Source organism: Arabidopsis thaliana, chromosome 2 (assembly GCF_000001735.4).
Source record: "Arabidopsis thaliana chromosome 2, partial sequence".
NCBI lineage: Eukaryota > Viridiplantae > Streptophyta > Magnoliopsida > Brassicales > Brassicaceae > Arabidopsis > Arabidopsis thaliana.
Genome location: NC_003071.7, coordinates 12073671 through 12099725, shown reverse-complemented (window position 1 = coordinate 12099725; position 26055 = coordinate 12073671). Strand labels below are relative to the sequence as shown.

Below are 26055 nucleotides of genomic sequence, written 5' to 3'. Positions count from 1 at the left end.
GCAGGGTTTCGTCCATTTAGACCAGTCTTTCGTGTGCATTTGGGTGATGGTGGAAGCCAAAACCGAAACTCAGAAAGTACTGAAGCTAGAAAATCAATGCTTAACATGGAGTTGTAACAAATAAATCTGTGTTTAATATATAAAAGAACTAAGTCTATAGGTCTATACAAAGGACTTCAGCAGTATCACCAAGATCTTATCAATGGAGTTGTTGCATAAGAAGCGCCTAACTGTGTCTACCACACATTCAATAGAATTTCAAAGAATAGTTTATCTGAACTTTTGATCTTTGCTTGGTCTTTCATGGAATAATTGAAATTGCTTTGGAAGCGTCGAGATGGTTAAACCGACATGTTCCAAGAAGATATTCTGGGAGCTCCTCTTCGGTATTCGCCTGCACAAAGAAGAAATTGCTCACTCAAATCCAATGCTTCAATATGTAACCAGAATACCCACCGAAGTTGACTTAGATTTAAACCAGGAAAGATTGGTAATTAGTTTACCTGTATTAAGAAGGCCATTTCAATCACGAGTTTGTTGAGGTAACCAAGAACAAGACTCACAACTCCTCTTGCAACAGTTGATGACCCAATATCAACGCCCAGCTGAAAATAACAGGTGTACAAAAAAATAAGATTTTCTAACAATGCGTGGCTCAAACGTGAAAAGTCACACTGTTGTGGTAGATAGATACTAATTCCTGTTAGGATCTAGCATCAATCCTTACTGTGTTACCTCAATATAGTTCTTTCCCCTGAAGTAGTTGATCTCCAGGGCTTGACCAATAAGGCATGCTTTCTTTCCCACACTTTGCTTAACTATCCAAGAGCCCTGAAAATATCGCCAAACCAAAAGTCAGGTATGAATGCATTGGACAGACAAATAATAAAACTAAATAGAGGTAATCTTTTACGCCAACCTTGGATATGTAGGGAATGAGCTTGAACCTTGAATTCCTATATGCGTCATCACCATTAACAAAGCTAACTAGCAAAGGATGCTCTTCAATAGGAGTGCTCATCATGTAATAAAGCACAAGGCTGTACGTTGTTGATCCAGGAACCTATTATTCCATCGAACAACTAATTGATTCTTTTACGGACACATGGAAAAGCTGAATAAAAAAACATTGGTCACAGGAGTGTCCTCTTACCTGTATATTCACGATGAAAAAGAACTCTGGTCCACCTTTTGCTGCATATTTCTGCATTTTAAAAACTTGTAAGACTTCTTATAAAAAGTAAGAGAGGGGCTAATAACTATCAGAACAAACAATAATAATCAAAACCTGAACTATGCCTCCTGGACGGGACCCCAAATCATCTTCCCGCTTGTCAGATTTTAGCCAGTCTGCAGCTACCATTTCCATCAGTGTACCCTTTGCCTTGACCTGGATCCACCACAAGAGAATGTTTACAAATTGAGTAATATTATACATATTGATATATTCAAGCACAAGTTATGAGCTTTTCTTTACCTTCTTCTGGTCATCAAGATAAGTTTTTCCTCGAATGAGAAAAGTAGATGGGTCCGTTGTTGTCCAACTACAAGGCAAATCACAACTAGGATCAGTTGGAAGCGTGGTTCCATAGCAGCAAGGCGGGTTGCAGGTAGCATGTGGGCTGCTCTCTTCCTTCGCCCTCTCATGCAGGTCAACATAACCCCTCTTTTGAACTGCTCGAGAAAAAAATTATAACCATTAAAAGACAGGTGAAACTAGAGAAGAAGAAAACAGAATGAGAAGACACAACTAATAAGAGCAGAATTTCTCCATGAAACTTAGGATCACCTGCAAGATCGTGTAATTTTTTCACTAAGCTCGTAGCGCTATTTAGTTTTGGCTGGCGGGATTCCTGCAGTCGGCAAACAGAAAATCAGAACTGTTATCTTTCCGAGCAAATTAAAGTCCTGTCTGATGTTGCTACCTGACAGCATGTATCCAAATCAAAATCTGAGGTCCAGCTGTCATCCAAATTGTCATTATCTGATGGTTCTGGAACGTCGAAAAACTCATCCAAGTCTACAAGGCTAGAGCGCTCTGAGGGAAATTTGTCTCTCTCTTCATTTGCAGTGTCCTTAAACATTTCGTTTTCCCTCAGGGAAGAATCACCAAACACACCATCTTCGTTCTGAGTCAATCTTGCACTTCTTGACAACTCCCCTGACGACAGATTAGGAGGAAAGCTTCCGTGCTTTGCCCTAAAAAGCTCTCTCAGGGCTGATTCAACCAACAAGGATGTTATGATAAAAGAAAAGTGCTTAAACTGAGAAATTTTCCTTTAAGAGAATTGGCAACTACCAGAAATTCTTCCAAGCATTTTCACGGTAATAGATCTAGCTAAGGACGGCTTCACATAAGATCTCCAGGACTTCCAATCAACAGCAAGCATGTGCTTCACAACTGATTGTTTTCCGTTGTCTATGGGAGAAATCACATAACCGCCACCTGTGATACATAGGAGAAAACATTAGTTACACAGAAGAGATCAATAGTTGCATTAGTGATCAATATGTATTGGCCTACATCCACAGATATATATATTCTTTTAAGAAACTGAAACAATAGACTATTAAGAGTATAAAGATAACTAAGTTTCCGCAAACACCAAGGTAGTTGCACGAATGAACATGTAAGGAAATGCAGAAACTAACTTCTTTTTTAATTTAAATCTAGGCGTACATTACTTTTAAGGCACGCACGGACATAGCCTTTCTGAGGTGGACACTTCTTGTGAAATACAGAATGATAGAGAATAACTGCGACAGAAAGAACAAAGGAGAATAAAAAGTTAGCTAATGGAACATTTGGCAGAATCAAATGAATAGTTATTTCTATTTAGTGCTACAAACCATATGTGCCATCGTCTTCCCTTCTCCAGTAACGCCGTAGCGAAAAATCTCTTCTCTTCATCCCCCTGTTACTACAGCATGTTAGTATTAAGACAAACAAAAACACTAACTCTGGCAGAAAGTTGAGTAGCAGACCAAGGTAACCAATCGCTGTATAGCTGTTTGTGGATTATATCAGTGTGACCATCAAGATGTTCGACCACACTGCCTTGATAAAAACAGAAATCCCATCTGCAAAGTTTCGAGAATTTAGTTCAGGAAAAGTAAACAATACCCGCATTTGTTTATGTTCTACGATTGTTAATATCTTAGGCTTGCTTGTCTGGAAAGAGGCAGTAGTACTTACTCTGATCTTGAGGGTCCAAGAGAAAGAAGCGTTTGGAAAATAGTTTCTGAGGTTCCATCAACAACACCAACAGCCATAATAGCCGGATGATCATCCCACTGTGAAGTCATGCAACAAAATCATCAAAACATGATTCCCTTCAATAAACCCAAAATACCTTTTCAACAGATTAAGAGTGAAAAAAATACCGACCCTTCCGAGAGAATCTCTCTCTTTTGCCTCTTTAAAAAGCCGAAGACCTGCGTGCAACACATGTTAACACTATGCATTCCAGCCAAACAAAAATCAATGAAATTTGAGTATGAACTATACCATTCTGACAACCGAATATTGTCCAGGGAGAAGGCGCAACAACATCAGTTGTAACAGGATCAACTCGTGCAGACGACCGAAGTGTCCAGTCAATAGAGTTTGAGTGATGGTCCCGCACTGAGCTACTCAATCTGATTTCAGAAATTTTCTTTCTTAAGTAACCACAAACCATTATCTGTACTACGTAACTAACAAAAATTGGCAGGAACTACTGGCTCAGCAATTTATTTAACAGTTAGCTTAGAGATGTATCCAATTGATTACGTGGAAAAAAAGAGGTACCTCAAAGAGTCCCATCGACTCCTGGAACAATTAAAAACATCTCCAGGAAAAGGGGCACCCTGCATAAAACATATAACTATAAGTCTCCAACCTCCAAGAAGAGCTCTTAACTTGTTACTAATTGCCATTTATATAACCTTTAAAGCCGCCTCTTTAATCAAATTAATCCACCTTGCTGCATCCTCAGGACTGCTTGCTCCTAACTATATAACAATTAAAACAAGAAAGCTTAACAAATGAAAAAAAGAGATGTATATAGTGTACCAACATAAAAACAAAACAACAGAAATTACCTTACCTTGAGCTGATCATTGTGATTTGATGTATTGTATAGTGTAAATATGAAGAATGCCTACAAGTATTCCAGACAAACCATTAAAACAAAAGCATAACTAAACTCCACAACTAAAGATTTAAAAATGAGAACTTTCATACTTTTCTATGAACATTTTCTCTCCCATTGTCAGTAACACGGATACACGAATCTATCACCGCACTTCGTCCAGCATTCTGTAAAAACCAAATTCAGATTCTACTAAAAGTTAAAATCCTAATCCAAAATGGGAGATTATGAACAACCAAACGAACTTGCGATTAATCAAATGGTGGTGACCTTGGTTTTAGAATCGGAGATAGACTTGAAACTCTTGAGAAGATGATCTCCAAGGACAAAGTAACGTTTTCTAGAGAAATGCAATCCAAATCGATTAGATCGTATTATATACAACCAACCTTCCATCTTCGTCTCGCTCTCATTTTCAGACCCAAAAGCCATTACAACTCCAAAACCAAAGTCCTAGAATGTATGAATAAGAGAAAATCACAAAGCTTTACACTTTAAGAACCTTAGAAGTTTCTTGAATTCCAAGGAAATTGCCCAATAATCAAATCCAATCAAAGAACACACAAAAACCCAGAAAACCCAGAAAATCTCGAAACCCTAGAAATATCTTCTTCGCAATAAGAAAACCAAAAGAAGTCTTCTTGTTTTCTCCGTTTTGACGATACAAAATCAACCCATTAAACGACAAACCCAGAAAAGAGAATCAGAAGTAGAGGAAGATGACGAAGGTAGTGGAGATCGAAATTTTTAAAATTTGGAGGACTTAAGATTTGAATTGATCTCTCGTCATCATCATCACTTTTTCCAATTTTCCCTGAATTTTTTTTCAACAGGTTTCTCTGAAATTGGGAGTATTTTTTGTAAAAGTGACAATAAAGATTTGAGGACGAATGATTACGAATTTATGGAAATGACGTTATTACCCTTTTCGTGTTTATTGATGTGTTCAAAGTTTTAACCACATATATTTTCTGATTGGTGGTTTCGATTTTGTCCAAATTCACTCGTTTTTGCCCTTTTTGATATGATAGGCCTTGGCCTGGTCTGGCCTTATAGGGTTAAAATCGGTTTTCGCTTTTCTAGACACATCGCAACTGTTGTAAATTTGTAATTGGTTTCACTTTTGCTTTAAGCTTTATTGTTTAAAGACAAATAAAAATTAATAAAATCCTACTATATTATTTGGGAAGTACATTTTAAAATGTAACCTTAATTTTTGTAAGTAATTACATGGGTATACCATTAGAAATAAAATTTTAAAGAGTAAATTAATTTATCTCTTTAAAGATTAAAAAGTCAAATACTAATTTAATTAATTAAATTTAATTAAAAAACGAAATATATTATTAATTTCCAAAAATAATAACCAATCAAAATTAACATATAAGATTTGATATCTAAATTTTAATTAATTTAATTTAATTAGAAAAACGAAATACATTATTAATTTCCAAAAAAGTAACCAATTAAAATCAACAAATTAGATTTAATATCTAAATTATCATATTAATTTTTTATTAATTATTATAGTTCACTTCTCATCTTTATATGATTCTATTTTTGCCGAAAAATAATATCATCATTATAAACAAATAATTAGAGTTTTTTTCGCATATGCCATAATTTAAATTTTTAAAAACGAATATAAACTGTTCAATACATGAAAAAATATTATAACGGGAGAAAAATAGATTTAAGAAAACTTTCTACTGAGTAACGAATCATAATTTGAAATAGTTCTATTCAATTTCACACATATTATATTGAAAATTTATAATCTTATATACTACAGTAATTAATAACATATTAGATGTGATTCAATTTTTAATACAAGCTGGAAAATCGTAAAATGGACGGATTTAGATCGATATTAATACAAGATGATATACTACAGGTGAAACTCTTAAATTAACAACCAAACTACAAGTGTATAATCTTAAACACTAAACAATATAGATAATATCAACAAAACATATACAACTCACAGTTTACTATACATTTAAAATCAAATAAAATAATATCATATATATTTAAATCATCTTTACAATAAAAGTTTTTAGTTTAACTAAAGTATAAGCCTACCTGCGGTATACTGCAGGTTAATAACTAGATTATAGGGTTTATTGGATCTAAAGACGGGTCATCAAAGATCTGAATATTCAAATATCTATCTGTTACCAAATTATAAACAAATAAGTTCGTAAAACAATTTAATATTTTATATACGAAATCAATTAAATCTTAATCACATAAAAATTAGCACAAAAAATGTATTCAATAATTAAAAAATTATCAAATCTCTGTGTTATATAAGTTTTGATACTATATTCGAATAAAGTGTAATATATCTTTTCAATTTGTATTCTTTAACTAATTTAAGCTAACTTATATAGTTGCTAATCTTATACCTATCAAAACCGACTATCGTTTCTTATCTCTATAGTATTTTTGCAAGACTTTTTTGGTGGATTTGGATAAAAGTGCATTCGGGTCATATGGTACAGTCTCCTATTAAATAAATATGGTGCACTCATTTGTTATTAGATAAAATGTTTAGATTATAATTCAGAGTCATGTCATTAATAAAATTAATATTAATAAAATAAATGGCTTTTTGGCAAGACGGATTTGGAGGGACGGGTTTTTGAATCAACATTAATAAAAAAGTAAAATATAATTAATCCACAATTTCAATACGGATTAAATCTTTAATTTATTATATTTTAAGACCACTAATATTAAACATATCAAATCATCCTAATTTAGAAAAGGTTATATAAAACCAAAAATGTTATGTGGTATGTATAATGTTATTATATATAAAATTAAACTATAAAATATAAATGTATTAGAGAATGATACAATTTGCAAAACTTTTATATATAAAAAATAATTCTTAAATTTTAAAAATTACTATTTTTAAAAAAACCACGGGACGGGTAAAGAAATTACAGAACGGGTTTTATTTTGGAATTGGGTTATATGGTAGATGTATTTGAATCAATATTTATAAAATTTTGAAATATGTTTAATATGCTGTTTTAATAGGGGTTAAAACTTAAAAATTTTAACAATTGTCTCATGGATTCGTGGTATAGCGTTACTTAATAACAATTATAAACTGTAAAATATAAATATTTTATAAAATTAAAATTTACAAGTTTTAATATATATTACTTTCAAAAAATGAAGATGGAAAACTGGAGAAATAAATTTATTAGAGTGAATGATGATAAACTTTTTTTTTCCTGTTAATTGAAGATAAATCCTCACCACCTGTGGAGGAGTTCAAAACTAATCTCTGGGTAGATAAAGTTTTTTAAAAAATAGTTCACATGTAAATTTTTGTATAAATCACATATTTAATAGATTTAGCGTGGTACATTGATCATATACAACATTGAAGTATTAAAGTAACTATACTAGAGTAATATTAATTTTTGTACTCTTTTCTCGGAAGTGAGCTTGTTGTGTCTTATTTATCAATGGTTAATGTGCAAATTGCATCAGACTCTTATTAGTATTCTTATCAAATTTTCCAAATATCTATCTTCTCCAAAGTGGATAAAATAGTATCTTGCTTTTAATTTTAAAATACTGATATTAAGATATTATGCTTGAAAACATATGGTTTTAATGGGAAAGTGGCACAATTTTAGATTATATGTCACTCAGTGGCTCAAAAACAAACAAATGAAAAGTCATATAGCTCATCTGGGTGGTTTGTACCCATCAAACACTACTTTGTTATAAACGCTTTACAAGATATGTTATTGGGTAGAAAATCAAAATAAACATATCACAACAAGAGGTAAGACAAAACTCTTGGGAGCTTAATCACATTCACATACAGAAACTACTTATACTAAAATGCAAGCCATAGTTTTACTTTATTTTGCCAACTCCTAAATTAACTAATTCAATATGAGTGGAGACTTAAAAAAAAAAATGGCTAAAGAAAGTGAAACCAACCAACAAAGACAAGGCATAGTCTCTGAAAACACATGGAGACAAAATAGTAATCTTGAAAAATAAGCATTAGCGTTGATCGATTGAGAAATATGTAGAAACGTATCACAACATCGTTGGACAAAAGGCCAAAACTGTAGTAATTTGTAGGAATAAGTCATCATCATATAATTTGTTTAAAATGATTTTTAGTTGGATTGTTGGTTGTTGCAAACAAGTTGGCCTATTGATGAAGATTGAAGACCATTTCTCATTTATTATTATTATTTTTTTTTTTTTGTCATTCGTAACTTGCAAGTCTCACAACCACTAGTTTTTAATTAAAAAAATTATTCGCTTTTAAGGGAAAGTTTCATTGCCAATTCTCTTTGTAGGTCCATAAGACCATAACATAAAAATGTTATACATATACTATTCATGGAAAGATAAAACAACAACGACAACGTAGCATGTGAACAGAGGATGAATTCTCGTAAACGTTAGACGTAACGCACATGTAATATTTAACAATATACATATCTATATGTATATATGTTATAAATTGCATTTAAATTTTTTATATGGAAAGGAAAAATAAGAGCATAAAGCATTTCAATTATTAGAAATTTCTGGTTCCTGTTATCCTAAAAACCGATAATAATTATATGCATATGTCAAATCGCCCATCATTTTTCTTCCATAAACTCAAAAACTTCATAATTTATCACATTTTAATCACCGAAAAGTCCAAAACCGTTTTGAAACTAATTGTATTTTAAACACTATTTAGTACTATACTATTTTATTTTATCTTCTTAATAGAAAACAATCATTTGATCATTTGAAGAACACTAACATAAACCAAAGAACACGTACGAGAGAAAATAATTTTATAATCCTTGTAAGATCCAAAAAGGAGGAAATGAAATAGGAAATGTAAATATAAAAAAGAAGAGAAAATGCCCATTGGCTATTTCAATTTTTTCTCAATTACAAAAACATTATCAATGAATGAACAAAAAAAAGGGACACAATTATAGAGTCGAAACATAAAGAAAGAGTTATTGTACTATTTCATACTGGAGAATGCTTGTCTAATTTCTTGGCTTCATGATGGTTCTCATTTTCTTGTCCCAAAAGCGGCGTCGTATCTCTATCTTTCCCCTGTCAAAAAAGGAATAAAACCAAAGTACTTAGAAACTTTCAACACTCATTATTTCTATCTTTTCTTTTTGTGTGGTTAACGTACAAGAAAAGTGGAATCGGAGGAGGCTTGTTTGGATTTAGAAGCAACTGAGCAGAAGTAGGAGTAGAGAAGCATCCCGAGGACAGCGATGAGTATTCCTGCGATATTACGAGGAGTGAAGGGATCGTGAAGGAGAGTGTAACCAAATGCGAGCACCAAACACGTTTTGAGATGTCCCAAGACTTGGTATGTCACCGGAGATGTCTTTCCAATCACTAAAAACGTACTGAAGTTAACCGAAACCGCTATCAAACACGACAACGTTATGAACCCCTGCATGATTCATCATTGTCAAATTTCACAAAATTTTAGTATCTATCTAGGGACGTTATGATACAATCATGGCTCAACATGGGCACGGCTCTAAGGGGCCATGCGAAAATGGGCTGGACCGATCCAGGACAATGATTCTAATTCTATTTTAACACCAATTGGGAATAAATGGAATTAACGATGTAAAAAATTACCACGACGATGGGAGAGTAATGGAAGGAGAAAACATTGAGGCTAGTGAGGTATTTGTCGACAAAAGGACCCGAGACGAAGAGTATAGCAGCTTGGAACGGGGCTGATTGGTATAGGAGTTGTGTTGATGTCACGTTCAGTCTCTTCTGGATAGTGTTTGTTAGCTTCACCACAACATTTTCATAGTCATATTAATTATACTATGTATTAGTTATTAAACATTAGTTTAATGAAACTTAAAGCATACAATTTGGCCGACGCAAGTTGTGGCAATGGCAAGGAGAGATAGAACAGAGCCAACAAAATTGAGCTGAAGATCTGTGATTGATGCTATACCAACCCCAACTAGCAGCAAAAACAATGAGAATTTTATCTTCTGGCTGCAAAACCAAAATATGTCATTCAAAAAAAAGTTATTTATGTAAACAATAAAAATTAAAATAATCTTATGTATCAAGTTTGGTTCACCTGAACTTCTTGTTGAGGAAGAGGGTTTCTAAAAGAACAGTGAATGGTATGATAGCAAGTTTGGTCATCTGCCATTAGTTATGGACAAACATCAAATTGGTGAATCATATAATTGTTACATGATCAAAAGTATGTCGAAGATATATACTTGATAGAAGCCGATGGAATTAAAGCCGAGGCTGAGATTGAGGAGACCAATGGAAATGCCATTGAGGAGGCCAAAGAGAACAACAGTTCTCATGTCTATTGGTTTATTCTCAAAGAAGTTTAGTTTATATGCCACATGAAGTGTGCAATATGTTACCATCAAATGCCAACTAGTAAGTGTTGTTGCTGTAACAAAACCATAGCAAAAAAGCGATCAATCCTAAGACGAATAATCGGGTTTTTGATAAAGATCTTACAAAATATATTCTCACAAAGCAAAAAAAAAAAGTACTAGTAATTACCAAAAGGGAAACCAAGATTGGTCATCAAAGCTTTGTTGCAAATGACAATGGAGACAGAAGATGCAACTGATAGAAACAATGCTCCAATCACACCCATTTGCATACTCTTCATCTCTCCCATTTTTTCTTCCTCTCTCTCCTCTCAAATCTTCAAATCTATCAAATGAAGAGAGAGAAAGAGAGATATATATTGATGTGAGAAAAAGAGAAGGATTGTGAATGTGATGAGTGATGAAATGCAAAGGTGATATAATGAGATTTTTATTATTTGTTTGTATAAAAATGGTTGGTGTCTAACACCAAACTTCTGTTCTTCCTAATTTCATGTTTTAATAATTATGACATTTACATAATTACGCACAAGATACATGAGAAAAACTATAATGATGTTGCTTAATATTTGTTTTTCCTCATAAGAGACTTCTACTAATGATATGATAGCAAATTCTTAACCATAAAAAAGACTCTGAAATGAAACAGCCAATGGAGGGAGACATTGTATGGTTTTCTATGGACAAACAATTGACTTGAACTAAAAGCAAAAAGGAAGGTGAAACTGAATTTCTCATACTTTTTCTATTGGGCAAAATATTGTAAAATAGAAACTAAAATGAAAATTGAAATTATTTGGATTTGGTGTAAAGCTTCACACTCACTCCAAAGTCCATACCAATACCCTTCTCTTCTCCTTAATTTCTCTACCATTTACGTTACCTATTGAGAGCAAATATAAAATAGCCAATTTATGAAATTGGGTGAAATAGATAAATCATGAAACTGGTTATAAGTCTTGTTTTCTTATTGTCTTTTCAGAAGTCAAAAAGATTATGTAATAACAACCACTTCTATTACACCTTTGTTTTCTAAAGTTTTTTTTTTTTACATGTTTCACTTCTCTCTTGTTTAGTGAAAGCAATTTCTTTTTAAAAACATCTAAGAATTTGAAATGGAGAAAGTAACAAACAACATAATAAAGCTCAATCAAAATGTATAAATCTTACACAATATCAATAAAAAGGGCTTCACACATGTCCTATGAAAACCTAATTTAGTGTAAAATATTTGATATACAAAAGTAAAAGTTTTTTTAATATATTAATTATATAGAAAGAAAAAAGAAAAACAAATCTAATCTTTCACCATCTTCCCAAGATACTCTTTATCAGCATCAGCCAATCGGTTCTGAAACATTGTCCATTCCATTTTGCATCTATCTCTCACTCCTTGCCATGGAGCTTTCCCATTCTCTGACTTTCCTTGACTTCCAAGTGAAGGTATCACTTTATGTATTATCCATTGCGAATCCACAACACCAATCTTCTCATGAGCAGGCTGCAAAAGCAAAACACACAAATTTTCATCATCAGTCAAGAGAATATTGTGTTATTAAGGTAAGCAAGGGGGGGGCAAAAACAACTTACTTCAACGCATCTTCTAAGCGCAAAGTCGAGACCCCATCCATGAACCAGATCATTCTGCATCAGAAACATAAACAAACTGATCAAAACAACAAGCATTATTTTGATGGACTAAGACTAGGACTATGTATCTACAGATCGACGAACCTGAATCATATGCCACACACATCGCCATGCTTCTCGAGAAAATACAGGCGCCATTATTTCAACAAACCTGTGAGAGGGAATTTTTTTCAGAAAACTCAGTACTGACAATGACTAAACACTCTTGAGTTGCTCTAAAGAGAACGTTTCAAAGAGAGACTTACGCGGCACATGGAGGTAAATGTGGGTCTTTACACCATCCTGGTTTCTCTTTTGTATCTCTGTTCAACAGTAAGTAACAACACATTTCTTAATTCAGAACCAAATTTGAAAGAAAGGCAAAGAAGAATGGTTAGAGAAGGAGATCTTACTTATGGACTTCCCGGTCACCTCTCCTCTTTGTCATTTCCCATGTGAGTCCATTGTTAGGCTCTAAGCCTGGTTGAGAAATCTCTAAACCATGCTTCTTAACTAACTCAATGTACCTGAAGTTTTAATAGAATTCCATCACAAAATGTAAAATATAAGATTGTTCTGCTACTTCAGACAAGTAATAACTTACTTATCCGCATTGAAATGCTCCACTCCAAGATCTTCATCCCATATAAATATGTACTCATAAGCTGACACAACATCAGGATGCAAAAACCTCTTCGCGTACCACCTGCCAAAACCAGTAGAGAATTTCGATAAAAACATACTCGACAAACATACTTAATAACCGGTAAATGACCAGATGACTAACCATTTTGTTTGCTTTCTTGTACTAATATGAATCGCGCTCTTCGACCACTCAAATTGGTCCCATTCAGTTGTCCGGCCATCATAATGGAAGAGCAAAATTTGGAAATCTTCAGAAAACTGAAGATATGACAAGAAAACAAAAAATCTGAGTGTATCCACAAAGAATATATAAAACAATACTTGCTAAAACACATGCTGATATTGCAGAACCTTCTTAACAACTCCATTAATATGGTTCCTCTGCTCAAATCCAACTGTAAATGTCACAAGATATTTTGGCTTCTTCTTCAAATCCTGCAAAGGTTATTGTTTTGACATTAACTATTCTAATGGCCTTCAGAGATAAAACCATATATATTGAGAAAGTAAATATAGAATGAGAAGTCAATACTTCATTAGGTTCTCCCCATAATCTACGCAAGTAAAAATCAGTTTTCGCCACAACGATTCCTGGAGGTAGTAGTTCTGCACCACGCGGGTTAGTTGGAACATATATCTGCAATCAAACATACAGAAACGATACATTTCATCTGAAATGAGGCACTATTCTAGAACATAATCGAAAAGCTAACGAAAGGGAACCGAACAAGAAGTTTATTATATACCTCAGGAAACTTTCTTGAACCGAAATCTTCAGGGGATTTGTCACCAGATATGGCTACATCAAGAGATGATATAAGGCGCGAGGGTAAGTTAATCTGCAGGAATACGAAACAAAATTCAACAGGTGCAAAAATGAAAGGGACACATAAAAGGACCTATGAAAAACAAAACTCATACCTTAAACGAAAGTGAAGGTAATGTGATACCAATAAAAGTCCCAAACACTATCCCCAAAATAGTAGTAATAATAACCTTTGCATTTTCATTCGTTCTTCGAGGAGCACCACTGCAAAACTAACCACTAAGTAGTAATCTTCATATTGGAAAAAAAACTCTTTTTTTTGTATTACAATCTATCAGTTAAGGAAATTATACCTGCGGTGCATTGTTCCCATTTAGTTAGAAATATCTCCAAACACTCTAGTCAACAAAATTGAGTCACCCCAAATTGTAAAAATTCAATCTTTTTTCTGCAGTAGCTTCAAAACGCAAACATAATACTTCAGAGAAGATATATATCACAGTGATAACTAATTGTAATACTGATAGCTAAAACAAGGCTACATCGAAAATCAAATTCAGCATAAAAGAGATGAAATCGCAAATAAATCTTGAAAATAAAAATGAGATTACTTACAGGCCTTACAGGATTATTAGATCCGGAGACGCCGGTGAAGAAAGCTGAGAGATTAGAGCTCTCAGAGGAGATTCTCCGATCTGTGAGAGCAGAGAGTGATAAAGAGTGTGACAGAGAGAAAGAGAGAGAGATTTGGTGGAGAGGCCTATTTGCGTCGAATTTTTGGAGGTTTTTTAAATTCTTAAAAGGCCCAAACTTTTTTGATTAATTAATCAAAAGATAAGCTCTATTATTAGGACATTACATACATTTGTTCCTGTCTTTTTTTTATTACACAACTCATTTATTACATTCTTTTGGAGCCAACAAGATTTGAAAATTAAAACTGGTTTTTCTTGTTTCTAAATCTCGTAATCAGTCAAACTTAACTACTTTCATTTGTGACAACAAAGGAAATAGAATCATTAAGAAATATGTGTTGAATAAGAAGAATAAGATTACTGTAAAGGAAACATATGGGCTAAGTTTGGGACTGAGCCCATAGATGGTCCATGACTCCATGTTCTGATGTACATGCAGCAACTCCATGATTGGGCTTAGAATTATATTTTTTTGAAAAATTGTTACTTGGCTTTTTTACTGTAAATTTTGAGGGACAAAAATACCTTTTAATATGAGCAATTTTAATTTTACATTAGTATAATACGAATTGATTAACAATTTTTTTTCTATGCTTCCTGCTTTATAGAATTAGTAAATCATTTTTCTTACAAAAAGGTTTAATTCACTATTTTACAGCTTTATAGAATTAGTAAATCAACTTTTTACAAAAGGGGTTACTAGTCTTGTTTAATGGTGTATTACGTTATACTTTGGTTTTAGTGGTATAAAATGGGTTCAAGAGACTTGTAACTTCAATCTGAATTGATCAAAACTCAATTTACTATAATCACAACAAAAAGGAACTCTAGAGAACAAGAATTCAACAAAGAAAGAAAGAAAGAAAGAAAGAAAAACTATAAAATTGAGTTGTTTGTTGGGGGACATATTACAAAATCCAAACTAAAAAAACCAACATATTTTCTGTCTTTTCTTTTTTTTTCCCGAATAAAAATCTAAAAAAAATACATTAAACAACAGAATCAACTACACAAAAAGAAGAAAGTCAATCTGTTTTTTCCCCGGTTTGCTTGGACTAAGTTTTACAATCAATAAAGAGGGTCCCAATTTGGAGAGATCATTCAATTGGGTTGTCCTAATTAAGGAAATTAATTAGTCCTTTTTCATCTTGAGATTTCACAAGTGGGACTTAGCCCTATTTGCTCCATCTCCCAGCTTTTCTTTGAGGCTACCTTCTCATGCCTTGGTACATAATCCTATTTTTTTCAAATCCACAGAAGTTAAAAAAAAAAACTATACAGAAAATAGTCAAACAAGTAAAGAAAAAAGTGAAAAAGCAACCTCAAGTTTCTTGACAAGTTCTTTAGCAGAAGGAGCAGATACAATGATATGACGAGCAGTTGGTGAAATGAAACCTTCTTCCACTGCTTTGTCTATGAATGATAACAATGAATTGTAGTATCCTTCCACATTCAACAGTCCCACCTTCACATTCATAACATTAAGAATTATTATTGGTAAAAAAAAAACTAATAACATGGCATTTAAGAAACTAGTAATGACTTAAATTTTCATTTGACGAATTTATCAATCATTTACGATTTTCGTCACGATCGATTAATCGTTCGTTATAGATTATTTCTAATGTGAACGTCTAATTTACTAAAAGAAAATTAGAGTTTTAGAGTTTACTTTGGTTAGGACGTATGTGAAAAAAAGATGTCCATAAAATAGAACTAAAATAACGTGTTACCTAAAAAATAATGTATTCTCTTTAGGAGATTTTCTTTCACTATTTGATGGCAATAGTTATTTTTCCTTGTTAATTACCTAGTTTAGTCTAAGATTACTTCAAGTTATTAGGAATGTATAATGTAATATATATAAATAGAAATGGAAGCAAAATGATTACTGGTTTATCATGGATGCCTAGCTGTGCCCAAGTGATAACTTCAAGAAGCTCTTCAAGTGTCCCATACCCACCTACATAATAACATTCAACATTATAAATTCCCATTTTACTAATCACATTTTGTATAAAATCTAATGATTAAAATGGTGGATAAGAAAATGAAAAGGAACCAACCAGGTAAAGCGATAAAAGCATCAGAGTGCTTAGCCATTTCAGCTTTCCTTTGGTGCATGTCTGCTACTGCCTTCACTTCTCCCACTGTCTCTCCTGTTATCTTTATCCACAATTTACACAATATTGTTTGTTATTTTTTTATTACCACTCACTCTCACCACTTGTGTCTTCTATATATTCCAAAACAAAAAGACAAATCTCTTACACACTCACACCACTTGTTTTATGGTTTTCTTCCTCCAAAGATGTGTGAATCTAACAAAATGGCTCTTAATGCTACTGTTTTGGATTCAACATGTAATATACAAATCCATTTTTATCTTATGCAATCATATTTTAGCCCATTATGTTGTGAGAAAGGATAGAGGTAATGATGATTTAGTCTCTCGAGGTGTTTTCCTTACATTTATCACCTTGACCCCTTTCGTAGAAAGGTAATCATATTTTGGAGCAACATGATTGGTGGCTTTTTATTTTTATTTTTCATTAGAAATTAACTACACATTTCAAAAGACAGACAAAATAATTAAATTATACTCCTAACAAAAAAATAAGATAAGGGAAACATGAAAATATCACCGGCCAATAAATTGGCCTGTTTTGTCTCAATTGAAACACACTCTAATATGAGACAAATGTGATATACGCGTTTTAAAGATAACATTTATGAGGTTGATGTTCTTGTTAAATTATCTACCACCAATTTCTTTAAACTCTAGAATTTGTTTTTATGAAAGTGGTAAGAAAAAAACAATAGTTCATAAATATTATTCTGGAGTTATATTTCGGACGTACCTCTCTTGGCATTAGTGTCTTGGGGATAACCCTGAAGACAGTAACAAGACAAAAAAAGTTGGTTAAAAAGTAATCGTCACAAATACTACACGTATGGCAAAATTATCCATTTTTTGTTAATTACTGGAGAACATTGAAATTTTAAGAAAAAAAAAAAAAAGAGAGGTTTAAACGAACCCAATGACATGGCGACCTCCATTGAAAACAGCTTGAGAAATCAAACCCATTAAACCAATGCTCCCTCCACCATAGACAAGATCGATATTTCTCGATACCTACAAAAACAACATTTGGTTTTAGTAATTTTTGGTGTTAATTATAGTGGTCATTGTCATAGTTAATTGATAAAAAGGATTACAATTGTGTCGACAAAATAGAAAAAAAAAAAGCATTACATCAAATAGTAGTGGATAAAGATATTGTAGAAAAACTATAAAGATGGAAACTCCATAATTACATTTTCTGGTAAAAGTACCCACGAAAGTACATGAAAAAAAAAAGATGGTAAAACAAAAATAAAGTATGAACTTTCCCATCACAAATTCAACTAAAAAATACTTTTGAATTTCATCCTTTTTAAGCGTTAGAACTATGTTTCTACCACTGACCACAGTAAGTACAAATTGAAGATGATATTTCAAACAATAATCATCTAAAGAAGATAATGGGAAATGTTTTGATATGAATTGCTGACTCCACTAACTCTAAATGGCTTAAAATACTTTAGTTATGACAAGTCAAATGATTAAACCCATTTCCTAGCAACTTGTAAATAATACTACCTTTAATTGGGTCAACGGAAAAAAATAATTATTAGAGATCCAACATTTTGATATTCAGGTATTTACAAGAAGTCAATAAGTCAAAAAGAAAATGATAAGAAAATATTTTTGTTTCATAACAAAGAAATATTTGTGCTTCACACTACTCATAAATTATTCAATACAGAAATCAAAATTGGTTAAGTTAACTCTTTTATGTTATTTATGTGGTTTTTGTATTTTTACGGTTTTAAAATTTACTACCAAGATGTGAAATCTTAAGTCTTTAAACAACAAAAACAAAAGAATCTAAGGTCTACGACATGAGTCTTCCCAAAAACTTGGAACTGCTAATTCTCGATTGTTTTCAATCTGGAAATGGAAAAACAGAGCTTTTTTCTCTTCTTCTATGTTACTCTTAAGCTTTGAAAAAAAATGAAAAGACTAATTTTCTATAGAAAACGAGACTTTAAGAAAAAAAAAAATATGAAAGAAAACAAGATTCTAAAAGAAAAAGGAAGTGAAAATGGAAATTCACCAGTTCGGTTCCGAGTTCGATAGCAGCATCTTTGTAACTGACTTTATTACCAGCACTACTTCCACAAAACACACATATTCTCTTGAACTTTGATTCTATCTCCATCTTTCTCTTCACACAAAGTTTTGTTTTAAGATAAAAAAAGATTGAAAGATGAATCTATCTTTCTCGTTGTGATGTTGGTATGAATGTTCTTTGCTCATATATATAGAATATTGGGCGGTGGGGTATATACCTAGCTCATACGCTTCCTAATAGTAATATCATAAAAAGAAACTTTTAAAATAAATAAATAGTGGCTACATGAGTTTGACATTCTTTTTTTTATAACACGAGTTTGACATTCTTCCATAATAAATAGATTAGAAATGGTTAAGAAAAAATAAAACTTAGAATAGAAATTGTCTTATTCCTTAGGTTAGTTGGAGACCAATAATATACAATTACAATGTACCGAATGTCTTGATAAAAAGGTTCACATTCATTATATATCACATTCTATTTAATATTACTCCAAAGTACTTTTGTTGACACGGTGTGTGGATGCGTTTTTGTTGTAGAAGTTGCCGACTGATTTCCACTAATTAAAAATTTAAATTGTGATAGCAGAGAACTTAGTACAAAACAATCAAAACGAGCAGAAAAATCCGGTTTTGATAGCCTACCCGACTTATCACCTAGCCAGTTTAAAGAGAAGAGTTGGAAATGTCTCGAGTTTGAGGACCGAAAACGAAGAAGAGACTAAAATAACCTATGTTGGTTTGACTTTAAGATTTAAGATTTAAGGTAATCCAAAGAAATTATGGATATATCAAGATCAATAAATTTTTGCTTAAAACAATTTGAGCAAATAAAATAAGTATAGATAATAGATAACAATCAAACTAGAACTAACAAGACAAATAAGTTAACAAACTTTGAATGTAGATTTCATTGTTTTAGTAATATGTAAGAAAATAGACTATGCACTTGATATAAACACGATTTTTTGGGTTCAATAAATTTTACATTTAATGAAAAATATATATTTAAATATTTTTGAATATTTGAAAATGCCAAAACAAAATTTTTAGGAGAGTGTTGTTTAAATTATAATAACTAACCAAAAATATTTAATATAATTATATGAGAAAGAAAAATAAGAAAATGATTATTGTGTGTCACCGTTTTAGAATATATATAAGCCTTCGCCCAAAATATCTTCAAAAGAAAAAAAAGAATGTGTTAGTGAATCTAACAACAACAAATGAAATGTGGTGGTTCTGTCCCAACTACGACAACCGCATATCTCTATTCATTTGCTTGAATATTTATTGTTTGGGTTGATCCAAACCAATCATGTTTAGCCAGACTTCATTGAAAAATGATTGAGTTGATCGACTGCCCTATATTCCGTACGGAAACACAAAAATAACATGAGCCTCTATCACAATTAACGCATATGTTACCAATTCATGTATACTAGAAATAACCTATGGCCTTGCGCAAAATAAAATAATTTTTATCTAAGAAATTAACTTACTAGAACACACTCTACCTCTCTTCTTAAATTGTATTTTGATTGTATTACTTATCCTTTATAATTCCATTGCCTGTCTAGGCTTCAATTCCACATTTGGTTCATTTTGAGTTGTTATTGTATAATAGCCTAATGGGTACGTAATTTTTAGTTGTAATTAGTTTTTGAAAATAAGAAAATCGTACCATAAAAAAAAAAACTCGATGACAAACCATATGGGTTCTTTTTGGGTTAAACCAGCTTTAAAACTTTTGTTGAAATATGCAAGTGTTGGAGACTTGGAGTAATATTTTGATTGTTTTATTTATTCTCCACCAACCGTACTAAACACACTAACCTAATTTGTTTCGTACTAATCCTATAGATTGTAATGTTTTATCTACTGCAATCATTTAGTACTGTTATATTCCCCAGAAGTTCTCTTAATTTTCTCTTTTCGGCCACTTAATGTCTTAACGTTGCAAAAGTGACTTATAAATCCCAAGAGATCAGACTATTTGGTTAACGTTACAAATTTAATCTTCATTTTAAGAGAGTCGATAGGTGATGTATCATGTATGGTCCAAATTAAGGGACAATCCGAAAAGCCAAAAAAAAGTTAAACATGTGAAAAACATGATGGTTTAAATTCATACTTTAAATTGATGCGAACAACTCTCTCTTTTATATATACCGACTATTTTAAATTATTTGTTTTTTTGTCAGAATTATTTTGTATAATATCCCAGTTAATAAAAAATCATCCAATTTTAGGTTGAAGTATATATGAAAATTTCCCACTTCCTCAATAGTACCGACTATCCATCATATATATATTTAGCATATTGTTTTGGATCAATTTAATTTTTCTTAGTATAGCATCAATTGTTTATTTATTTATTTCTTAAAGGTGTTCCCTGCTCCCTTTAATAAAAATTCAAAACTTTTATAAAGTATAAAAATTATAAGGCGCGAGGAATTGGGAAATCAAATATATGAAAGTTTTGACAAAAATACTGAGATTCACATTCACCATGATTTATGATTCACCTTAATATTATTTACACATAGGGCAACTTAATACTTGAAAATTCGAACGTCGGTGTACATAACAATACCATTAAGAGGTTAATAAAGTAACACTGAAATAAATTACAGAGCACACACTTATTGTAGTGATTAGTGATGGTTTGCCTTTTCTATTTTAGGACAATTTCAATATAGATGGACATTCCTTAATTGCCAAAGAACCAAAGATATAACGACACCTATCTCATACACTAACCATTTGTGGCCTCCCCATTTTAGGAAAGACTGGTCTACCACCTTGTGTCCATCAAATTCATTTTTAGTAGATACAACAAAGGTCCAAGTTCATATAAATAATAGAATCTGTCTCGAATTTATGTTTATATGCATGTAAATATATAATTAGTAAAACTATAGCGTTGAATATAACTTGTCTAAAACTAGTAAAATGCTTTAATTACCGTCACATGGTTAGGATATATAACGAGTCAATATATGAATATCATGATTCATGAACAAATGTTGAAATGTAGTATATGTTTATATGCTACAAAGCGAAATCAAAGTGTCATCAAGTCGCTATATTGAACATAACTTAAAAGCAAACGTTTTAACGAAGGATTATGACGATTGAATAATAGCATTTAGAAATGAAAGTTTTATAGTTGATAGTTTTACGAAAAATTAGAGTCTCCTTCATTTTATGGCAATTTAGCTACTTTGTCAATGTAATTATGAATTTATGGTTGAATTTACGTACGTCCTTATTTATCACAACATTGGCATGGAGATAACTAGCGATCGATGATAATTTGTGTGCCTTGTCCAATGTAGCAATGTAGTACATGAATTTATTTTCTTTGTTTAATGGATAAATTCTTTTTGTAGTGATTACCGGCTCCACGACTTGACTGAACGATCGATTTATAAACAACAAACTATTTTTTTCGATTATTTATTGGACTAAAAACCTCTTGACTATTAAAAGAAACTTATCCTACTTCTGTAGATACGTTTTCATTATCATAATGCTCACCAAAATAGGGAGAGGAATACACGAAAAAGAAAACGTTGTGTGACCATATTACTTAACCGAGACATTGACCATCTTTTTTTCCCCTCTTTTATCGTACTTTTAATGCTATTATTCTACTTGTATTTTAGATTTATCAATGAAAATGTTGTTTATGACTATCGAAAAAAACTTAATTCATCTACAACTTAATCAATCAAACTAAAACTACTCCGTTTTAGCCCAAGCAAAATGGTGCAGTGGTAATTGGACCATGACCTAGGAGAAAGGGATAACATGACTATAGTGTGTCTGAGTTCGATTTCCACTACAAACTAAGCCATTTTGTTTGGACAACTTGAAGCTTCTCGATTTGAGTCTCAAATAATTAACTTGTGGGTAGGTTTGCAGAAAACTCCTGCCAAAGAGTCTATTCACGTCCAGGAGTAGACGAGTAGTGGTCCTTAGCTCCGACTGGTCGGCAACCGAATATCCTGTACTAATCTAAATAAAAAAGGAAAAAAAAACTAGTCCGGGTTTGGTATGATTTTCATTATTGGAGCTGAGCCATTCCACGATAATTAATGTAAAACAAATGTCACAATATATGTACGAAACTAAGAATGCATGATTGTGAGAAAAAAGGAATAAACAAAACTACAAAAAATGTAAGAAACGTAATCACATGGAGGAAGAAGGAGAGGGAGGTACAGAGTACGTCGTAGGGGACCCCTATTCTATCTTCGTAGTGTTCGACAGAGTCATTGTCCTCAATATGAGTTTTATTAAGTGCTTGTGAGAGTTGTGACACTATCTTGTATTGAGCAAATCAAGTTTCAACATTTTACATGAATTGTTGCTCTCAATGTTTTATAACTTTGACTTTTGTTGCTTCATATGTATGTACAACCTTTGACATCTCAAGTTTTCCCAAAGACACAGTTCAGATACAGGAAAATGATGTACTTGTGGTCTAGTGGAGTTGAGAATTAGATCATTATTCTTTTGCATGTGGAGGTTGTGCTGTAAAAGGCAGAATTGATTTTTTCTTTTGTTTCCTAAAATATATTTGTTTGATATTTACGAATTTCCATTGTTTTTTTGGGTACATTGGTTATTATATATCACTAAATTACGTTGGTTGATTAAATAAAATCGGCAAAATAATTGAATTTGTACTACTTTACTTCATGCATCCTCTGCTACAATGTCTCTGACCAGTGACCATTGACATTTCCTTTCAACAGTTTATTGGTCAGTTATCACAAATCTTCTCGCACTAATTTACTGATAGTAGGATTTTATGAGTGAGTACAATTGATAAACATATAATTTAGATTTGATGTTTGCATTTTTTTGAAAGAAATGCTAAATGAAACAGTTTATAAATTTAAAATAAAAATAAAAATAAACATTACGTAAAGTTATTATTAAATTTGTTCATCTATTTGCATTTTGTTTCCTAATTCACTCAGGGTTTGAATGATTGCGACGGTTGGGGCGGACAAAACCGTCAACGGACCAGACCACTTTTATTTACCATTCATCAATTATACTCCGTAGTGGTCTGAACCAAAAAAAATAGAAGAAAACGTAACCGCATCGGACCATCTGCGGACTGTTTTTATATACAAATAAATTTGGTCCGCATCAGTTTATTGTCCACCCAAAAATGAGATGGACTAAACCGCAGACAAATTAGACCTCTTTGTCTGCTGCCTCCATTCATAGCCTCATTGCCAACAGTAATATATTCGCGATCAAAATCTCATGATGCTTTAGTAAATACTTAGCCATACGCCAAAGTTTTTTTTCCACTGGTTAAAGCTATGTAAAAACTCAGGAAATCCTCCAACCCCGCTGCACACAGTACACTCATCCTAATTTCTACATGTAACCTGGTGAATTCATCAACGTAACATATTATCTCTTTTAATCTTGTAATGTTTTTCAAAATTTTAATTATATATATGAAACAAAGAGTGAGAAGGATATATAATTTTATATTTCTAGAGATTATGTGACGGAAACATTAATCACAAATCTACAACGTCTACGATAAATTTAGATTATACAAATATCTTTCTCACTGCTAAATGATGAATTTGCAACGACTTACTTACCTATTAATTAGATTATCTCCTTAGTAGTTAACTACACCAAAAACAGACATTGTATCTACTTATATGAATGTTGAACGTACAATGATAAGTTGTTCCAACGATGGGATTCGAATAAAACGGAACATGTGTAAGAGACCATAGAGACAGAAGAAGTGGAAATCCCGTGTTACCATCTCTGTCTTTGCTCTTTTGTCTGAAGTCAAATCACTCATCGTTAAATTAGTTGCACACACACACACACACACACACAATGACACAACACTTCATCATCAAGATAAGTCTCTAGATTTTTCTATTAATTTAAACCAAAATTTTGTGAAATTGGTGGGAATCCCACTACGATGCCACCGAAGCAGTATTATTAAGAACTGGTAGGGTGCAACGGGCAAAATAGGCCTTAATCCAAAATGTTGTCTCTATTTAAGGTTATTTTCACTAAGACATGTTCCCACATGAAACATCTTTTTACATCTCTATGCAAATCACATCTTGTCCCTCATTTCCTTTGGAACATCATCCATCATCTTCACTTATGATCCTCCAGCTTTTTTTTGACAAATAATGATAATTTGCTTCCTTAATAATTGTGTAGCTGACTAAGTTTCTGTTATTATTGCACTGTTTATCAATCTATATTCGTTTAAAATTATTGGTTACTCATCCTGCTTAATTAGATAGTTGTAAATCTATATTAGTGAGTTGTTATAAATATAAATATATTTGTGAGCTAGTATGTCTTCATTATTTTTCGAAATCTACTATATTATTCCTAATTACTTAGAAAGTAAAAGAATTATATTGAAAACATCAAGCTTTTCAATATTGAATTAATTTTCTAAAAGAGGAGGACTATTTACAAAACTTTATCATTCTATCTCAAAATGAATAATTCGTGATACTTTTACACTAAATTATGATTTGAATAATTTCTAATCTTGATTATTGTTAAACAATTGACGAAGTACCTAATTACATGACCTAATATTTTTATTTTAAGTATTTTAACGAGTGTTGTCTTTTTTAATGGTCGTCTTATCCGAAATTTAGAAAGATGATTTTCTCACGGAACAAAATGTAACAAGGAAAGTTGTAGCTAGCAACATCATAGTGATTGATCAACAACCAGGTTAAGAAAAGAGCCAATGGTACATGAATTTTTCTAATAAAAGGTATGACACACATTCAATCACTTAATAATCGTTAGACAATAAAGTGAATGGAGAGATTAAAGAGACGTGTTAAATGAAATTAATAGATATGTGTCATTGTAAGAGACATTTTCACATCTCCATCTACAACTTCTAGTTCACTATCTATCTTTTCCTTGTAGATGTCAAAATCTAATATTAATTTTGAATTGGATCTTATCCTCATTTTTAAGAAAAGAATTGATTTTTATTTTTCTTTCTCTAATTCACTTTTGTGTCGTATAAAAAAATAACGTTTGTAAGGAAACGTATGTTGACCAAAAGACTAATGATGATGTAAGATGGGTCTCTAAATCCACTGTTATATTTTTGTGTAAAGTCACTAACCTTATGCTTTTGTGGGAATTGAATTCTCTCTCACCATTTAATTTGGATGCGCTCTAGATGGACTAGCCAACTTTTCCGGTGGATAGTTGGAGCCAATGCTCCACTCCATATTGACTTTATTTTTATTTTTTAATCTTATCCTAACAAAGTTTTTGACATATTTTCTGATTATTTTTTCAACTATTAAAAACTTGGTAATGAATTTCTGTTTTTTTCTTTTCTGGTCATGTTATATGAGTTATGTTGTTTATTTAATTGTGTTAAAACATTGCAAATTTCTATGTAAATTTAAATGTATATGATAACTAATGACCATTTCTGTTCTGCATTATTTTTCATGATTGATTGAATTCTTTTTAACTAAATTCAAATGATATATATATATATATATATATATATATAAAGTATCTAAATATATTTTAC

General features: G+C 31.9%; 4 protein-coding genes across 9 annotated transcripts; all 4 read right to left on the bottom strand.

Annotated features, from left to right (window-relative positions):
- Positions 1 to 81: 81 nt before the first annotated feature.
- On the bottom strand, positions 82 to 5105 carry AT2G28320 (Pleckstrin homology (PH) and lipid-binding START domains-containing protein). Its single transcript, NM_128391.3, has 21 exons — positions 4404 to 5105; positions 4226 to 4300; positions 4089 to 4142; positions 3928 to 3993; positions 3791 to 3849; positions 3509 to 3639; positions 3389 to 3435; positions 3197 to 3294; positions 2986 to 3081; positions 2851 to 2915; positions 2686 to 2757; positions 2300 to 2446; positions 1926 to 2218; positions 1790 to 1853; positions 1478 to 1674; positions 1289 to 1390; positions 1154 to 1204; positions 920 to 1063; positions 736 to 831; positions 504 to 605; positions 82 to 394 (listed from the first exon to the last, which is right to left on the bottom strand). The coding sequence occupies exons 1-21, from the start codon at positions 4563 to 4565 to the stop codon at positions 302 to 304; spliced, it is 2214 nt and encodes a 737-aa protein (NP_180399.2). The 5' UTR covers positions 4566 to 5105; the 3' UTR covers positions 82 to 301.
- Positions 5106 to 8960: 3855 nt separating this feature from the next.
- AT2G28315 (Nucleotide/sugar transporter family protein) lies at positions 8961 to 11059 on the bottom strand. 2 transcript variants are annotated; one of them, NM_179789.4, is made up of 7 exons: positions 10710 to 11059; positions 10409 to 10593; positions 10261 to 10328; positions 10040 to 10172; positions 9795 to 9956; positions 9331 to 9600; positions 8961 to 9245 (listed from the first exon to the last, which is right to left on the bottom strand). In NM_179789.4, the coding sequence occupies exons 1-7, from the start codon at positions 10828 to 10830 to the stop codon at positions 9156 to 9158; spliced, it is 1029 nt and encodes a 342-aa protein (NP_850120.3). In that variant the 5' UTR covers positions 10831 to 11059; the 3' UTR covers positions 8961 to 9155. The 2 variants fall into 2 exon arrangements, with proteins under 2 accessions (NP_850120.3, NP_001324796.1); NM_001336163.1 differs by having other exon boundaries at positions 9025 to 9600; positions 10710 to 10929.
- Positions 11060 to 11604: 545 nt separating this feature from the next.
- On the bottom strand, positions 11605 to 14370 carry AT2G28310 (trimethylguanosine synthase (DUF707)). Of its 3 annotated transcripts, none has more exons than NM_179787.4 (13): positions 14196 to 14370; positions 13934 to 14037; positions 13736 to 13844; positions 13561 to 13653; positions 13347 to 13451; positions 13166 to 13249; positions 12957 to 13072; positions 12774 to 12875; positions 12583 to 12696; positions 12436 to 12492; positions 12275 to 12341; positions 12131 to 12184; positions 11605 to 12041 (listed from the first exon to the last, which is right to left on the bottom strand). In NM_179787.4, the coding sequence occupies exons 2-13, from the start codon at positions 13951 to 13953 to the stop codon at positions 11838 to 11840; spliced, it is 1125 nt and encodes a 374-aa protein (NP_850118.1). In that variant the 5' UTR covers positions 13954 to 14037; positions 14196 to 14370; the 3' UTR covers positions 11605 to 11837. The 3 variants fall into 3 exon arrangements, with proteins under 3 accessions (NP_850118.1, NP_850119.1, NP_001154537.1); NM_179788.2 differs by having other exon boundaries at positions 11666 to 12041; positions 13934 to 14028; positions 14196 to 14287; NM_001161065.1 differs by having other exon boundaries at positions 11666 to 12041; positions 14205 to 14219.
- Positions 14371 to 15047: 677 nt separating this feature from the next.
- Positions 15048 to 18703, bottom strand: LOG1 (Putative lysine decarboxylase family protein). 3 transcript variants are annotated; one of them, NM_128389.3, is made up of 7 exons: positions 18436 to 18703; positions 17314 to 17411; positions 17137 to 17167; positions 16342 to 16441; positions 16168 to 16238; positions 15597 to 15740; positions 15048 to 15511 (listed from the first exon to the last, which is right to left on the bottom strand). In NM_128389.3, exons 1-7 carry the CDS (start codon positions 18538 to 18540, stop codon positions 15419 to 15421), a joined length of 642 nt encoding a protein of 213 aa, NP_565668.1. In that variant the 5' UTR covers positions 18541 to 18703; the 3' UTR covers positions 15048 to 15418. The 3 variants fall into 3 exon arrangements, with proteins under 3 accessions (NP_565668.1, NP_001325076.1, NP_001325075.1); NM_001336161.1 differs by having other exon boundaries at positions 15062 to 15511; positions 15597 to 16238; positions 18436 to 18613; NM_001336162.1 differs by having other exon boundaries at positions 15062 to 15740; positions 18436 to 18613.
- Positions 18704 to 26055: the final 7352 nt, after the last annotated feature.